Genomic DNA, 16,998 nt, shown 5'->3' with positions numbered 1-16,998 from the left:
CCTGCCTCCCCCCCACATTCAGAGCACCCAAGGGCACCGCACACCTAGATTCTACCCAGGCTCCTCTGCCTGCCGTGGCCAAGGACCCCCGCCGCAGAGCTGTGAACTGAGGCTGGGGTGAGACCCAAAGGGGAGGAGAAAGGGTCTCCTTGCTTAAAACCCCACCGCTGGAGGGGGGACTCCCCCGCCTCTACAGGGTCCTGTCCTGTGAAGACAGCCCGTCTGGCCCCTGCCTAGGCCGCCCCCCCCCCCCCGCCCCACTCCCCAGACTCCTGCCCCCTCTGGGGCATCCAGTAGCCACTTGGCCTCTGCTGGCCACCGCCCCCTCTGCCTGCGCCCACAGCCCTGGGAGGACCCCTAGACAGCTTCTTCCTGCCCTGTGGTGTTTCCTTATGTTCCGACGCACTTCTTGGGTCCCTCTGGATCCCTCTGTCCAGTACAGGGCCTGGCAGACGTTTCCCGAATGAACTGGTTATTCAGCTAAACTGTGTGTGCAGGTGGGCAGGGGGTGCAGAGGGTCGGCCCCATCCTGCCCTCAAGAAGCTCCTAGGCCCCATCCTGGAGATTCCCTCACACATTCACCCCCCACTCCGACATACTAGTCCTGCCCCCCCCCCCATTTGGCTGGACCGCTGCGGGGTGGGGGGTGGGCAGAGTCCCCAGCTGCTGGAGGACAGGGAGGAAGCCTTCCCAGGAAAAGCGTCTTGAAGACCTGGGGAGGAGAGACCGGACTGGCCCCCAGCGGACAGAAGGATGCTTGGCTCTGGCTACAGGGGGCAGAGCCTGGTCACCCAGGCAGAACCCCTAGAGGGGCATCCGCTGGGCCAGATGGGGTCCCTTCTCTCTTGTCCTGAAGCCCCTTGTCCCAGGCAGTCTTCAGTGGTAGCCTCCCCCAACCCCACCAGATCACCCATGTCCCCGGGGCAGTGACCGTTTGCCCCATCGTGCCAGCAGCTGAAGGGACACAGGCCTGGAGAGCAGAGAACCCCCGCCCCCAACATACACGTACGCACAACTGAAAGCCCCTCTTGCTGGGCCCTGCCCCTGCTCTCACCTCTCAGAGAACATCTGCAAGGAACCTTCCACCCACCCAGCAGGCAGGAGGCAGAGCCTCCGCAAGCCTGCAGCACAAGCCCCTGCTTCCAGAAGGCCCGCTCTGCTTCCACGTGACCTGGGCAAGGAACTTCAGCTCTCTGAGCCTCAGTTTCCTCATCTGTAGCGTGGGCGTCCCAGCCGCCCTGCTGGGGTGTGCTGAGGAAGAAGGGCTAACTGGGGGGAAGTGCATAAACCGTGTGCGGTTCCTGGTAAGCCTTCACCTGCGTGTTGTCCTATGGGAAGCATCTAGAGCAGCCTGGTAAGTGGGTCAGTCCACGCCCAGCACGTGTTAGCCAGGGTCATGCCTAAATGCCTGCCTCTGTGCTCGGCGGACTCCTCCTGACAACTGTGGTCCTGGTCCTGGTCCACTCAGCAATGAGGAAGCCGAGGCTCAGAGAGCTGAAGTCACCTGCCGGAGGTCACACAGCTGGGCCCTCGAGGAACTAGCATCTGAACCTGGATCAGCTCTGGACTCTGAATCCCTGTGCCAGCTTTACCCCCCCTCCTGGTCCCGTGGACCCCTGGGCAGAGTCTGAGGAGCCCCCGGCAGGTGGAGCCCCAGGCCACCTCCCTCCCTTACCTGGGGTACCACGCCTGGGGGCAGCCCCCAGTCCTCGAGAGCGGAGAGCAGGTGGGCAGGGCGGGCGCTCCGGGGGAAGGGGCGGGGACAGGGCGGGCGAACCGGTCTGGCGGCTGGCACTGGCTCGGCCCGGGGCCTCTCTCCAGTGGGGCCTGTGCCGACGGGCGGTGGGGCTGCCACAGCAGCTCGCAGGGCAGGGAGCCGGGGCCGAGAGGCTGCCGCCAGGTAGGTATGGGGGACCCCAGGCAAGGGGCGGGCGGGCGGGCAGGGGCCAGGCACTGGGCCCCCAACCCTGAGCCCCAACTCACCCCCTTTCCTCTGCCTCATGGCTTCGCCTGCCTCCCCCATCCCGCCCCAGCATCCTTCCCTCACTTCTGCTTTCGGCTCTTCACATTTTAAACCTGTGCACCCCGTCTCGCCCTGAGTTGGCTGAGCCTCTTCCCCACCTGGAGCACCCTGATGGAATGTGCTCCCCCAGAATTCCCCTCCCCGTCCCACCCTCGTTCAGGCCCTAAATGGACCAGCCCTGAGATTCCAGTCACTCGGTGGTGGTGGTGGTGGTGGTGGTGGTGGTGGTGGTGGTGGCGGCGGCGGCGGCGGCGGCGGCTCAGTGCTCCCAGCTCTCCCCGTGCTGGTCACATGTCCCTTCCAATGGTGCCAGCCCGCGCCTCCCACGGCGCACACCCCCAATACCTAGTGGTCCCCGAAGTTTACTCAGCCACCCCCGGGCTCCTGTGTTTCCCCAGCCCACGTCTGCTCAGCATCCAGCACCCCCATTGTCCTGGCCTCTTGGAAACTCCTAGGGGCTCCCAAACACCCACTCGCCAACCTTGGAAATCTCACACACCCCAAATTAGCCCCTAGCACCCCGGTAACCGTTCTCCATTCTCCCCCCTCCCCCCATCTAGCTGCCCCTCCCTGGTGCCCACCACTCACTCTTAACTCTGAAGAGGACCGCCACCCCACCTGGCGACCCAGGACCCCAACGTCAGGGACAGGGTCTGTCACCTGTTCGAGGTCACATCCTGGGGGTGGGGTCTTCCTGCTGGCACCCAAGGGAGCCGGGCACTGAGCCCACCCTCGCCCTCTCCCGGAGCAGGCCCCCCGCCGCCATGCACAAACACTACACCGTCCGCTTCATCAAGGGCGCCCTGCCCCTTCGGACCCCCACCGAACACTACTTCTTGGACCCGGAGTTGGGGCAGCAAAAAGGTAGGGGTTCAGTTTGGGGGTTCCTGGCAGGGAGCATGGTTTGTGAGTGGGGGAGGCTGCTGTGTGGATGGTTGAGAAGGAGAACCTTAGGCTCCAGGGAAGAGGAGCTCCCAGCACTCCCCCCAGAGGCTTCCACGTAAAGGGGTCATAGGGGGGCACAGGCCCCAGGGAGCCTGAAAATGGGAGCCCAGGATGGGGATGTCAGCAGGGGAGGCCCACACAGCCTACCTCTTCCCCCACCATGGGTAGAATTCCCCCACCCCAAATCGCCAGGCCTCTGAGGACTTCACCCCAACCTGGGGGGGAGCAGTGTGGAAGGAAAGCAAGCTCCCCCAACCACTGAGTGTGTGAGTGGGGGAACAGCTTCCAGGGGGTTAGTGACCACAGGTGCTCCTGCTGGGGGGGTAGGGGTGGGGACAGTTACCGTCCATCGGGTCAATTCAGCCTCTTGAGGCCTGCGCCTCCTAGGGCAGCCCCCTTCCCACCAGCCTTGCCCGATTCTGGGTACGAGGCCCACCCCTTTCTCAGTCCCCACCCTGTCCCCTCTCCATGGTCACCTCCCATCACTCCAGCCTGCTCTGGACCAACCAGGCCGCTTCCTAATGGGTGGTTCTCTGCCCCCCAACCCCAGGGTCACACCCCCAGGGACTCCAAGGCATTGGGCCCACTCCAGCCCCTCGCCTGGCTAAGCCCAGGCCTCTGCACCTCTTCTTCACGGCCCCCCCATAGGAGAGCACAGAGACTGCTCCCCCCCAACTTCCCTTCCTCATTTGCTCTGATTTCTCTGGGGCCTCCACGGAGGGACCAGCCCCAGCCTCCATGTGAAGACTCAACCTGGTTTCTGCCAGTGCCCCCCAGGGGCCAGGGACCCAGGCCCAGTCACCCCCACTTCCTTCCTTCCAGGGTGCCGTCACCAGTGGTGCCATGACCCGGCGGCCCTTCAAGCCCACGGGCCCTGTCGGCTGCCCCCACAGGTGTGCTGGCAGCTGGCCTACCACAGCCACCGGGGGGGTGTCAGCGGCTGCCGCCAGGGTCCCCAGCCCCCCATCCTGCAGCAGCAGCAGCAGCCCCAGCCCCCGCCTCCCACCCCCCTGCGGCAGCGGCTCTGCTCCGTCCCAGGGGCCCGGAAGGGGCCGCCTGCAACCGCTGCTGCTCCCAGGCAGCCCAACGCCCCCCAGCCGCCCCCCGCGCCCACCGTTGCACCTGCCAACGTGCCCGCCACGGCCAGCAGCCGCGCCGCCCCGCCCTCCGCAGCCAGCACCCTCCTGGAGCCCAGCGTGGCCCGTGCCGCCCGCCCCCTGCCCGCCCCAGCAGCCTGCAGTCCCTTCACCTACACCTCCGGTGCTCATCCAGCCTTCCTGTGGGCTCTGTCTGCTGCCTCCCTCCCCTGCCCCCCTGCCCCGCCCCGCCCCGGCCTGCCCTCCTCCCCGTTTGCTCTGCTCCCTGTCTGGGAGGGTGCTGGTCCCTGACCCTGGGCCCCCGGGCAGCTGCCTCTGCTTCTCCTGTCTCGACCCAAAGCTGCCAGGCCAGGCCTGTCCCTGGTGCCTCGCCCCGGGGCTCGCAGGGCTCCGGGGCTCGCAGGGCTCCGGGCCCTGGCCATCTCCCTCCGCGGACAGCCTGCCTCTGCTTTCTCTCCCCCCGCCCTTCCCGCCCCGCACCCCCAGCCTAGGGGGCCAGAGAGAACTTGGGACAGGGGTGTGACAGGCACCAGCTTGCTGGCCAGCTCTGGGGTGGCGGAGAGGGGCAGCAGTAGGGGAGTGGCCTGGGGGCTGGAGAGAACAATGCAGCAAGGGGAGGGCTCCCTTCGCTCGTTCTTTCGCTCATCCATTCCCTCATTCACCCGTCCATGCTGTGACTAGGCATCAGATGCGGGCAGTGGGTGCCCAGCTCTGGTCGGGGAGGGGGGTGCCGGCTGCGGGGAGCAGGGCCGAGACTGCTGCCCTCACAGAGCTCCCGATCTACCGGCGGAGAGGGGGGAGGGGAGGAGGGTACAGGAAGCCAGAGCAGTGAGGCGAGTTTCCATGTGTCACCCACTGATAAGCACGTTGGGGGAAAACAAGGCAGGGAGAGGAGGTAAGGGAGCGTAGGGGTCCGCACATTAAATAGGGTCATCAGTCAGGGCCGCCGTTAGGGCAACGTTCGAGCAAAGTAAGTGGCAGCAGGGTGGGCAAATGCAGACTCTGCGGTGGCCTGTTCCCGGGACCGTGACGAGCTCAGATGGGGCCATGTGGCTTGGTGGCTGTGGTGAGGCTGGGGCCGTGCCCCCGGGGCAGGTGGGAGACACAAGGGGCTAAGGAGCGTGGACCGTGGGCGGTGGAAGCAGGAGTCCGGGGGAGGTGCTAGTGGGGGGGATGTGGGGACACACGGCGGGCTCCCGGGTCTGCCTTGAAAGTAGAGCAACCGCTGAGCAGGGACTCAGGCTCCAGGTCAGGCAGCACCTCGTCACTGCAGGCTCTGGGTCCTGCCACCCATTTCACACGCAGCTTCAGAGGCCAGCGAGGTGAGGTCACCAAGCCACCAGGTAGAGCCACCCGGGCCACCCCCTTGGCCCACCTTGCTGGGTCCTCCTCCTGCCCTCTGCCCGGCACTGACCATCCGGGAGGGAGGGATCCTGAAGCCCCCCGGGCCCCTGGGGGAGCTGGGTGTGTTATCCCCACCACGCACGGGGAGGCTGGCCCGGTGCTGCCCATAGCTGAACCCCCCCCTTTCTGGTGCCCCAACTCCAGTCCAAGAAGTAGCACTCAGTGGGGTCCGGGGGGCAGGACGCCCTCAGCCGAGTGGACACTGATGCTGGAGCACGGAGCCAGCCCTTAAACCAGACCATGGCATTGACCGAGGGCCGCCCCGGCTCTGACCCTTTGGCCTCCATGCTGCCCGGTGTCTCTGCAGCCCCTCTTCAGAGGGAGGGACTGAGCCTCTCAATGGTCATGCAGAAGAGGTGGCGGGGTGGGGCCCAAGGGGCGGGCCTGCCTGAGCTCAGGGCAGGATGAGAGGCTGTGGGCATGGGGTCCCAGAGAGGGAGAGAGGTCAGGGTGAGGGACGGACAGGAAGCTGACAGGAGCCTGGGACTGTCAGGGCCCTTCCGCACTGGAGCCAGGCTAGCAGCGCAGGCAGGAACTGACACGAGAAGCTTCTGAAGCATGCCAAGAGGTGTCTCAAGCATCTAAGGGCCTCCAGTCCCAAGAAGGGCCCGTGGGAATTTTCCAGGGGAACCACGGGCTGGTGACTGAGCCTGGCGAGCTAGGGTCTGGTCAGACAAAATCTCTTGGGCCACTGTGCTGGGGTTCAGTGGGGGAGTCTAGCCTCCTGGCCTGGGCCTGGTGGATCTGGGGTCAGCTCCTCCTGGGGTGCTCAGAGGGGCACATGAGACCCCGGAGAAGGGGGTTGCGTGCCTACTGCCCCAGAAACGTCCATCGGCAGGTTTGATCTGAGTCACCCCGGGCAGCTGGGGAGAGGGATGCCGACAAAGGGAGGAGCTGAGGGTGGGCTCTCTGGAGGGCAGACGGGAGGAGGGTGGTGCTTGGCCAGCCTCACTGACTCCATTTCCCCCCCTCCACCCCTTCCCTGGCCCCCAGATATCCTGACAGAAGATGATGTCTACTGCAGCTGTCTGGCCAAGACCCTCTGCCACGTGCCTGTCCCTGTGACCGTGGGTTTCTATGCCCCCTTCGGCTGCCGCCTGCACATGATGCTGGACAAGATCACCGGTGAGGCTCTGTGTGTGCTGGGGGAGGAGGGAGTACGGGAAACGGAGCCCCTGGTCCCACCCGGCCTCAGGCTTCCCCAAGCCCGCTTGCTCCCGGGGCCAGCCGGGCCCCAGTCTGTGAAGTCAGTATTAACCAGGTCCCTCCTGACACCCACAGCCTCTGTCCCCGGGTCCCTGCTCATTCCCTCTCTGGCCTCCTGGCCACCAGTCCCATCCCCTCCCCTGCCAGAGCCACTCCAAGGAATCTTCGGAAGATACAGCTCTGGTGGGGCACCTGGGTGGCTCAGTCAGTTAAGCGGCCGGCTCTTGATGTCAGCTCAGGTCAGGATCTTGGGGTTGCTCAGCATGGAGTCTGCTTGGGATTCTCTCTCTCCCTCTCCCTCTGCTCCTCCCCCTGATCTCTCTCTCAAATAAATAAATACATCTTTAAAAAAAAAAAAGATACAGATCTAGCCCTGTCCTTCCCCTGCTCATAAAGCCTTCCATGGCTCCCCAGCACTCTAGGGCAAAAGCCCAGGTTCCTCACTGGCTCCTGCGAAGTCCCTCCTGTGCCCCTCAGACCCATCTCTTCTCAGCCCTGGCCCATGGCCTGGCGCCCACAAGACCCCTAACGGATAGAGGTTAACTGATCACACCGGCCGAAACGTGGCCAGGATCCCCAGCAGCTTGTACCTGGTTTAAGCCCCGCTGAGACCCCAGCCCCGACTGTGGCCAGAGTCGGCCACTCCTCCCTACTAAACAAGCCTCCATCAGCCCCTGTGTTGTCAGAGAGCGATAATAAACAGGGTCCTAGGAGAAAACATCCGGTTATAAGGAAAGAGGGAACAGCATTCTGGAGCTCCTCCTCTGTGCTAGGTGACTCTGATACATTCCCACTCATTCATTCACTGACCTCGATAGCAGATGGGGCCTGCCCCGACCTCTCGTGATCCATCCTTCAGACATTCCCCCAGCCCTTCCTTGGTGCCCAGGGGACACAGGATGACCGAAACAACCTGAGCCCTGCCCTTCCTGACCTCACAGGCCAGAGAGGGAGATCTGGCCCCAGAGAGTGATGACCCAACAGTGGGAAGGGTTGGGGTGGGGGAGCTCAGGAGGCACGTGACCCACCCTGGGGATCAGGGAGGGCTCCCTGGAGGAGAAGACAAGGAGCTGAGACCGGAGGAGGAGGAGCATTAAGCCAGGAAAATCAGACCAAGGCTGGATTCTGCTGCCCAGCATTTCGCTTCCTCAGCACCTCGCACGCATTCTCTCCTTCCCTAGAGCCTTCCTTCCTCGCCCCTTCCCGCCCTCTCTCCCCTGGGAGCTCTGCTTCTGCCCACCGCTGCCCTCCGGCCTCGCCCTCAGGCTCTTCCGAGGTCCCAGCCCGGGTCCAGGGCTCCAGGCCTCCCGGTCCGCACACCCGCGTCGGCGCCTCCCCCTGCCCCGCCGCTCACGCGGTCCCGTGCGCCCTCCCGCCCCTTCCCTCCCCGCAGCGCTGATGCAGCAGGAGGCGTCGCAGCGCGAGGAGGAGGAGCTGCGGCGCGTGCAGTGGCAGCCGAGGCCCGTGGGCGGCTGGGGCTTCCCGCGGCTGCTGTGGTACCTGGTGTTCCTGCAGCCCGTCATCACCGAGCTGCACCTGCGGCGCAAGAACGTCAAGTTCCTCTTCATCCGCTTCAGCGCCTGGCAGTACGCGGGCACGGACAAGCTGTGGGCCGGCCTGGTGACCACGCTGTGCGAGGGCATCCGCCATCACTACGGCGCGCTGCCCTTCAGCGTGTACTCGGTGCTGGGCAACAAGCCGGCCACGACGCCGGGCTTCTACCAGCGCGAGTGGCACTGCCGGCGCCGCGTGTGCCTGGCGCTGCTGGCGCTGCTGGCGGCGCTCGGCCTCGGCGTGGGCCTGCTCTACCTGTCGGTGGGCGCCCGCCCGCTGGCCCACGGCGCCGCCAGCGGCAGCCTGCTGCGGGTGTTCGGCGGCGCGGCCACCACGCTGTCGGGCTCGGGGCTGCTCATGGCCGTGTACTCGGTGGGCAAGCACCTGTTCGTGAGCCAGCGCAAGAAGATCGAGCGGCTGGTGTCGCGCGAGAAGTTCGGCAGCCAGCTGGGCTTCATGTGCGAGGTGAAGAAGGAGGTGGAGCTGCTCACCGACTTCCTGTGCTTCCTGGAGATCTACCAGCGGCGACGGCTGCGCGTCGTGCTCGAGGTCACCGGGCTGGACACGTGCTACCCCGAGCGCGTGGTGGGCGTGCTCAACGCCATCAACACGCTGCTGTCCGACAGCCACGCGCCCTTCATCTTCATCCTGGTGGTGGACCCCAGCATCCTGGCCGCCTGCCTCGAGAGCGCCGGCTCCATGAAGGGCACGGCCGACAACGGCTACCTCTTCCTCAACCGCACCGTCACGCTGCCCTTCTCCGTGCCCATCATGGGCCGCCGCACCAAGCTGCAGTTCCTGCGCGACGCCGTGCAGAGCCGCGACGACCTGCTCTACCGCGAGATGACGCGCAAGCTGCGGCCGGGCGGCGGCGGGCGCGGCGGTGGCGAGGGCACGCAGCTCCTGGCCGTGGAGACGCAGGCGGGCGCCGAGCGCACGCAGAGCCGCACGCAGAGCCGCGTCGACGCCGAGGCGGCGCGCCGCATCCAGGAAGCGCTCTTCTGCCTGCACGACGAGCGCGACTGCCTCTACGAGTACGTGCCCGACAACGTGGTGTCCATGCGGCGCATCGTCAACACAGTGCCCATCACCGTGCGCCTGCTGCAGCAGCAGGACGGGGACCTGGCGGGCCCCACGCCGCGCCAGGCCGTGGCTTGGGTCGTGCTCGCCAACCAGTGGCCGTGCCGCCTCAGCTGGGCGCTGCAGTGCCTGGAGGACCGGCAGCAGGCGGGGGGCGCGCCCGAGGCCCACGTGCGCCTCTGGGACGTGTTCTGTGACAACAGCCGGGAGCTGCACTCCATGACCAAGGCGCTGCAGAACGTGCTGGACTTAGACGGTGACCCCGAGCTTTTCGAGCGCTTCCTAGGCTCTGACTTCCCCTTCACCTTGGCCGAGGCGCAGAGCCTGCTGCGCTGCACCGTCAACCTGGACCACTCCATCCGCCGCCGCATGGGCCTCATCCGGGCGGTCAGCGCGCTCAAGCCGCCCAGCCCGCCCAAGTCCCCGGCCCACGACGCCCCCCACGCGGCCGACCGAGCCAACCATGCTCCCGGGGCCTTCCGGGCGGGTCAGGGCGCGGGGCCCGCCCAGGCGCGTGCCGGCGAAGCCCACCCGCCCCGGGACTGGGCGCACGGGGGCATGCCGAGACCCGTGGCCTGAACCCTTACAGCCCGGGTGGGTCATGCATGAGGACCCCGGGCGCAGCAGGAGGCATCAGCTCCTCCGGCTGCGCCCACGAGGGGGCAAGGGGTGTGACTGGCCCCAAGGCCCACAGTCGGCGTCTGCAGTGAGGCCTGTGGTGGCCACATCCCCCAGGTGAACCAGTGAGCCAGAGCGAGCTGTAGGCAGTAGCAGGGGCCCGAGCCAGCGTCTGAGAGCTGGCGCCAGAGGACCAGTGAAGAATCCCGGGTTCAAGTGCAATAAATGGAGACGTGAAAGCCCCCGCTGGTCTTCATGTCCTGGGCTCCCTGGCACAGCAGGGACTGGGAACCAGGCCTGTCCTATCCTGCCAAACCCCGTCACCCCCAGGGAGTTGGGCAGCCTCAGCGGGCAGCCTCATGGCTGGCATCCCTGGTGGCAGGAGGGGTTGCGGGGGCGGTGGGTGAGGCCACTGAGGTAGGGGAGGACGGATGTGCCGGGTTGACTCAGGCAACGGAGAGCGCCTAGGCCTCAGGGGATCCAGGTCCTTGCCCCCACGCCCCAGCCCGCTCCTGTGCGGGCAGGGCAGGAGCTGGCATTTCCGAGGGCGGTGTCCCGGTGACCTCAGCAGGTTGCTTCACTTGAGGGCTGGCTCTGCCCTGGTGTAATGACTTAATTAGGGCTCACTGGCCCCTCTGCCAGCCGCGGCGGGCCGCGCTGCTGCCCCCGAACAAGTAACTGTCCACCTGACGAGCCCCTTGATGAGGACGGGGAAGCTGAGGAGCAGAGATGTGGCACTGGCCGGACCTACAGAACTGGAGCCAGAGCCAAGCCACAGTGTGTGTGGGGGGTTCTCAGCCAGTGGGCTCACCACGTTCCCCTCCCACCCACGTGACATGGACCTGGGATGCCGGCGCCCCTCCTCTGGGCACCTTTGGAGTTCTCACTGGTCAGGGAGCCACACACGCAGGGCTGTGGTGTGCCTGGTCTGGTCCAGTTGGGAGAGGGGACCGCCACCACCTACCCCGCGTGACGAGAGCTCGAGGGCATGACTTCTGAGGGGACAGACCCAGAGGGAGCCAAGAGCTCTGTGACGTCACTCACGCTCCGGCCCTGCGGCCTGGTGGAGGTGCTGACCTCACATTCCTTACTTCAAGGCTCCCTAACCATCCACGAGTGTGGAAAGAGCGTTTCCAGTGCAGCGGCACCGGCGTCTATACGACTGGGTACAGCATCTAGCCCAGTAATAAAACGGGCTCAGTGTGTCTTCACAAGCTCCAGGGATGTCTGGGTGGCTGAAGGCAAAGGAAAGAAAATCCTTGGCCAAGGGGATCCGCCCTGCCCGCCCGCTGTGATCCCGGACTGATCCAGGATCCAGCTGAAAAATCAGAAACACTGCGGAGTTGGCTCCTGGGGGGCCCCTGGGGCTGCTGGGACCAGGTCCCACAACCCGAATGGCTTAGCACAGAGATGTATTCTCTCGGTTGCAGAGACTCGACGTCTCAAAGTGTGTCTGCAGGGCCACGCACGCTAGGAAATGCAGAGCATCTAGGGCGGCTGGGGGCAAAAGCGGGGGCCTGTTCCCCTCGAGCCATGGGTGGCTCATCTCCATCACACTGAGAGCCCAGGCCTGAAGCTGGAAGATATTTTGGGGGCTGTTTCCCTCTGGAGAAACGGGACTGTGAACTAGACAGTAGGGGAGACATAGGAGCTCAGACATGGCAAAAAAACAGGGTTGGGGGGAGGGCACCGGGGCAGGGAATGTTGTGGGAAATGTGGCTTTTGCCCCCCCCTCCCAGTTTTCCTCTGGGGGACCACCGGCACGAGCCCCGCAAACGTTCCTGGGAGCTGGCTGGCCTCCGCCCTCCCCGGCTCCCTGTGCGCACAGCTCCCACAGGGGGCGCCCCACCCCTCCCCCGGCCCCACCGGCAAAAGCAGGGAGCAGGCGAGTGTGGTGAACCCAGCTCTGGTTTATTAGAAAAGGTGTGAACAGAGTTGCACCGACAGGAGTAGCCCCTCCCCCGCCCCCTCATCCCCCACACCCACGCCGCCCCCCGGGTTGTAGTGCCTCTCAGGGCGCAGCCTCAAGGGGCCTGGACAGCAGGGTCTCTAGAACCCTAGCTGCTCCCCGCCCCAGCTCCCTGATAGATTTATTGCACTTAAGAAAAAGAAAGCTCTGATCCTCTGCTCCCAGCCCCCCCCTCCCCAGCCCTGGCCCTCGCCCTGCCTGGGGCTGCTCTACCAGTTTCCACCACCACCACTCAGCGCCCCCCCTCGTCACGCCTCCTGCCTGGTCCTGCACCCGGGCACACTGGGGGGCCGTCCCACCACCACCCAGGACTCCTCCACAGGGCAAGCCTGGCCGGACAGCCGTCTGGAAAAGGCGTCCAGCCTCGTGGCTGATGTGCTCGGAGAACTCCTCCCATCCCCCCAGCCCAGAGCCTTCGAGTGCTGGACACAGAAATAGTGCTTAAGTCAGGGCGCGGAGGGCAGTCCCTGTGGCTCCTGCGTGCCGTGTAGTGTTGCTGTGGGGGGCAGGGGTCCCCAGAAAGGCCCCCCGCGCCCCTGGTGGCCCAGGCCTCAGGAAGGCTGGGGGTGAGGGTGAGCGGATTCTCATGGCTCTGGCCTCAGCTCATCGAAGACTGACCGGAAAAAAGGAACTTGGGGAGAAGAGATTGGGGGACAGCATGTCAGAGCCAGGGGCTCTTCTGCGGGCCCCCCAGAACCCCTGCCCTCTAGCCCTGGCCCCCTCCTCACCTAAAGTGTCACAGTGTCTCCTGCCCAGATTCCTGACTGGCTTCCAGAAGCAGCTCCTCGAGCTCCTTCTCGTTCTTGGAGCAGCTCAGTTCTGCCAGGGGAGAAGAGGCATGCAACCTCCAGTCAGGCAGGCGGGGATGGGGGGACCCCAGGCCATCCCTGCCGGCCCTGTCCAGCACAGGGTCGGGTACCACGGAGACGGTCAGACTGCAGCCAGACATCTTGCCTGCTCCATCCCAGGGTCCCAGGGATCCAAGGGAAGCAAGGTGGGGCCTGGGGAGCAAGTCCTCCTCGTTCCTACCCCTTCACAGGCCATTTTAAAGGGAACACTGAGGCCCACCGAGGAGCAGGTGCTTGCCTGGGGTCACACCAGCACCCAGGGCCCACTGTCACCGTGCCCCGGGCCCCGCTCACCGTGTTCCAGGCCACAGCTGCCCGCCTTGGCCTCAGGCCCCGGGGGCGGCTCTGGGGGCAGTGCGAGGGCAAACTCGGGCTTCAGGCCGTTGGGCAGAGGTGGCCCTGACTGAGGTGGCTCCAGCTGTGACGGAGGCTCCGACACCCCTGGGTCCTGAGTGCCAACGGCCTCAGCTGGTGGCAGGGCAGGTGAGGCGGGCGGGGAAGATAAAGCAGGTGGGGAGGGAGGGCAAGCAGGAGCAGGGGGAGAAGGAGGGGCGGGGGGCACCGGGGGCTCTGGCCTCTCGGGCGGACTCTCCACCCGAGTCACCACAAACACTTTGTGGCCCCGGCCCGGGCTGGACACAGAAATACGCTGCTCAGTGGGGGAGGAGGGGCTGCCGGGGGGGCTTCTGTCCCCAGGGCCCAGGGAGTCCGAGGGGGGCACCAGGGCGGGGCAGGGGGCCTCGGCCCTCTCCCCATCCTCCTCCTCCCCATCCTCCTCCTCAGAGTCCGAGTCTGAGTCTGAGTCCGGCTGGGCGCCGGGGCCCGGGGCCCCATTCTCCTGGGCCCTCGTGGCGGGCTCGTCGCCGGGCTCCTCGTCGGGCTGGGGCTCGGTGACGGTGATCTCGGGCATGGAGGCGGAGAGCTGCAGCCGCTGCTCCTTCTCCTCCTGCTCGCGCGCCAGCAAGAAGTTCTGCTTGCAGCCGTTCTGGATCTCGGCGAGCAGCGCCTTCTGCGTCTCGATGAAGCTCTTCACCTGCGGGCGGAGCGGGCCTGGCTAGGGCTCTGGGCAGCCGGGCCGTGGCGGATCCTGCCGACGCCCCGGGCCAGCCCGCACCCCCCTACCCCACCGGGGGCCTCCGGAAGAGCCCACGCAGCTCACCGCCTCCTTCTTGGGCTCACGGTCGAGGTCGAGGCGCAGCAGGGAGTGGTTCACCTTGAGGGCCAAGGACAGTGCCATGAGCCCGCCTGTCTTGATCTCGTTCTCCCGAAGGTCCAGTCTCAGGAGGCGGGGGCTCTCGGCGATGAACTCGGCCACCGCCACCGCGCCTGGGAGGGGGACCGCAGGGGCTGGCCACGGGCTAGCCGCCCACCGAGCCCGCCTGCACCGCTCCCTCGGCCCGGCCCCGCGCCCTACCCTCGCACGTGAGCTTGGTGGAGGTCAGGCCGAGGCGCAGCACGCTGCGGTTGCCGATGAGGCCATTCTTGAGGTTCCGCACGCCCTCGTTCCCGATGGGGTTGTGGCCCAGGTTCAGCGTCTCCAGGCTGTGCGTGTGCGGCTGCAGGGGCGGCGCAGGACAGTGAGGAGAGTCGGGGAAGAGGCACACCCGAGGGCGCCCTCCTCAGCAGCGCTGCCTGGACGGTCCTGCTTAAGGCCAGATGCTCCGTGGACTCAGAAGTCGCCCCGTGCCAGCTGCCCCGTCCACCCCCCAGCCCGTGGGCTCAGGACACACTCCTGGCCGCCGGTCATTCTTAACTTGGACGTGAGCCTTTGCAGCCTGTGAGCTTGCTTTAAATACCATGTATTTCAGTAAAAAGATTTAGAACGCACTGAAGGCTTCCAGAAAACACTAACTTTCTACGCGAAACATTTCACCTTATGTGAAACACAGTACTAGACTTCCGTGCCGGATGCAAAAAGACAAGGACGACGTGAGGAAGGCTACTTTCCTTAGGGTGGCGAGGCTCTGGAAGCTGAGCAAGAGCAGCCGGCGCTGGAAGGACTCCTGCGAAGGGTCCCTGAGGCGCAGCGTGCGCAGGACGGGGGCAGAGGGCGGCGCCGAGAGGCACTGGGGGAGCCGCGGCGCCCGCCCCTCTCCCGGCCCGACTCACCAGCGTCATGCCCAGGAAGGCCATGCCCGTGTGCGTCAGCTGGTTGTTCCACAGCACCAGGGTCTCCAGCCCCTTCTTCTGCTCCTTGAGGCCCTCGCAGATGTAGGCCAGACCTGCAGGGCGCCCGTGGGCAAGTCCCGGCTGTGGTCCAAGCGCTTCTCCAGGGGACAGCAGTGTGGGAGCCACTGCCACCCCCGGGGAGCGCAGAACCTCCTGGGGCTTCGTCTCTCCCGTCAGCCTGCCTGGGCCCCCCGATTCCGGCCCGGCCACCTCCTGCCTTGGCCCAGCACCCGTGGCTCCCTGGTGCCCGGACAGGAACATCCCTCCCGTCTGCTTCAGGTCTCTGCTCGACTGTCGCCCTGGCACGACACTCCCCAGCCAGCTCAGCCACCGCGGCTGCTTTAGTTTTCTCCAGAGCACATCTCGCCATCTGACGGACCTCATGCTCTATTGTGTTGGCAGTGTCTCTCCCGAGGGCAGAGATCTCTGTCTTAGCAGGCCCGGCACATGCTAGGTGCTCACTAAACGTGGTATCTGGGCCCGGCCACCCTGGGGGAAGGGACTGGCCTGGATGCCCTAGGCTGTCCCCCCAGCCTTCTCCTCACACTGAGGCCAGGAGACCCTGCTCAACAGTGGACCAGGAGGAAAGGAACTTCCTACCACTAGCTGCTTCCTCTCCCTTCCCATTTACCCTCTGGCCCACTGTGGCTCCGCCCCCAATATCCCACATCTAGGCTCTTTCCCACCTCAGGGCCTTTGCATTTGCTATTCACTCCGTCTGGATTCTTTTCCCAGGTTCTTTTTCTCTTTTCTTTTTTAAAGATTTATTTATTTGAGAGAGAAAGGAAGCGGGGTGGAGCAGGGGAGAGAGAGAGAAAATCTTAAGCAGACTCCACGCTAAGCACGAAACCTGACGTGGGGAGCCTGAGCCAAAACCAAGAGTCGGACGTGTCACCAACTCCGCCACCAAGGCACCCCTTCCCAGGCTTTTAAAAGGGCTGGTTCCATGCTTGCCCTCCGCGTTGCCGTCCAGAGGTCACCTCCCTACACCACCTTAAATAGCCTCTGACTGACCCTTTGTCCCAACAACCTTGTCTCCTTCAGGACACTTTTTCCAGATGGTAGTTAGTTTATTCATCTGTTCCTTACCTCACCTCACCCTGCAGGTCTCTGCGGAGCTGCCCCCTCCCCGGGCTCCCAGAGCCCAGCCCTGCCCACTGGGAGCTGTCACTGTCTGGGATGGTCTGTCTGTCCCACTGCACTGTGAGCCCCGTGACGGCAGGGCCGGGATCGTCCTGGCCCACCGCTGTCTCCAGCACCGCAGGGCCCCTGGCTGGGCACACGGTGGGTGCTCGGCGGTGCAGTGGGGTGGGGGTGGGCGGAGCTCTCACACACCTGAGTCCAGCACGTGGTTGTTACGGAGGTCCAGGATCTGCAGGGAGCAGTTGAACTTGAGCAGGTTGCCCAGCTGGGCCGAGTCCTGCAGGCCGTTGAGCTTGTTGTCGGCCAGGTAGAGCTCCCGCAGGTTCACGTTCATCTTCAGCGCCGTGGCTGGGGGATGCGGGGAGGGCGCGGTGACTCGCCGAGCCCCGGCCCCCAGCAGGCGGCGTGCCACCGCTCAGCCTCCCCTGGCCCCGGAGCTCACCCAGCAGCATGAGGGGTCGCCCCGACAGGCTGGCGTTCTCCAGATGCAGCACCGCCAGGCTGCTGCGAATGCGCAGGGCGCGGGCCACGAAGGGCGCCGAGTGGTCCAGCAGGGGCGTGTTCCGGGCGTCCAGGTACTGTAGGCAGCTCGTCTAGTGGGGCAGGGGCGGGGCTGGGACAGGCTGGCCCCAGCCCTCCCGGTCCCCAGGGATCTCCCAGCCCACATCCCAGCGAGCCGCGGGGCCGTGCGGTCCCTCTGCCGAGGCCACCGTGTCTGTGAGGGACGGCCCGGCTCTGAGTCCTGCAGCGGAGCTCCCAGACTCCTGTGCGGCACACGCCCCGGACAGGAGGGAATGGGGGGCGACCACAGCCACCTCTCAGGGACGGGGTACAGGCACGTGAAGGAAGAGGGAAAGATGCTTGAAGGGAGAATAGGAGCCAGAATCGGCCTGAGGCAGGGCACCCCCTGGCGTTGGGCTGACTCCCCCAAGGGCCCACGAC

At 65.7% G+C, this 16,998-nt stretch overlaps 2 protein-coding genes across 3 annotated transcripts in view; one reads left to right on the top strand and one right to left on the bottom strand.

The window, feature by feature from the left end:
• The first annotated feature begins 2,501 nt into the window (after positions 1 to 2,501).
• Positions 2,502 to 10,227, top strand: NKPD1 (NTPase KAP family P-loop domain containing 1). The gene is made up of 4 exons (XM_026482072.4): positions 2,502 to 2,887; positions 3,791 to 4,228; positions 6,463 to 6,594; positions 8,069 to 10,227. Exons 1-4 carry the CDS (start codon positions 2,788 to 2,790, stop codon positions 9,886 to 9,888), a joined length of 2,490 nt encoding a protein of 829 aa, XP_026337857.2. The 5' UTR covers positions 2,502 to 2,787; the 3' UTR covers positions 9,889 to 10,227.
• A 1,592-nt stretch (positions 10,228 to 11,819) lies between these two features.
• PPP1R37 (protein phosphatase 1 regulatory subunit 37) overlaps positions 11,820 to 16,998 on the bottom strand; it is a 39,630-nt gene continuing 34,451 nt past the window's right edge. For both annotated transcript variants that reach the window (XM_026482070.4, XM_044378160.3), the window contains exons 6-13: positions 16,499 to 16,649; positions 16,249 to 16,404; positions 14,854 to 14,966; positions 14,159 to 14,300; positions 13,904 to 14,070; positions 13,039 to 13,777; positions 12,625 to 12,715; positions 11,820 to 12,527 (exon numbers count right to left, since the gene is read on the bottom strand). In XM_026482070.4, the coding sequence (XP_026337855.1) occupies positions 12,633 to 12,715; positions 13,039 to 13,777; positions 13,904 to 14,070; positions 14,159 to 14,300; positions 14,854 to 14,966; positions 16,249 to 16,404; positions 16,499 to 16,649 (1,551 nt within the window). In that variant the 3' untranslated portion in view covers positions 11,820 to 12,527; positions 12,625 to 12,632. The remainder of the gene's footprint in view (positions 12,528 to 12,624; positions 12,716 to 13,038; positions 13,778 to 13,903; positions 14,071 to 14,158; positions 14,301 to 14,853; positions 14,967 to 16,248; positions 16,405 to 16,498; positions 16,650 to 16,998) is intronic.

Source organism: Ursus arctos, unplaced genomic scaffold, assembly GCF_023065955.2.
Source record: "Ursus arctos isolate Adak ecotype North America unplaced genomic scaffold, UrsArc2.0 scaffold_19, whole genome shotgun sequence".
In the NCBI taxonomy this organism is placed as follows: Eukaryota; Metazoa; Chordata; class Mammalia; order Carnivora; family Ursidae; genus Ursus; species Ursus arctos.
The sequence above is the reverse complement of the archived record's forward strand: the minus strand, read 5'-3'. Positions and strand labels throughout refer to the sequence as shown.

Excerpts from the sequence above, each read along its gene's own strand:
- NKPD1 (XM_026482072.4), top strand. The coding sequence starts at position 2,788 with ATGCACAAACACTACACCGTCCGCTTCATCAAGGGCGCCCTGCCCCTT. Across the intron at positions 2,888-3,790 it reads GGAGTTGGGGCAGCAAAAAG|GGTGCCGTCACCAGTGGTGC; the intron begins GTAGGGGTTCAG and ends CCTTCCTTCCAG. Across the intron at positions 6,595-8,068 it reads GATGCTGGACAAGATCACCG|CGCTGATGCAGCAGGAGGCG; the intron begins GTGAGGCTCTGT and ends CCCTCCCCGCAG.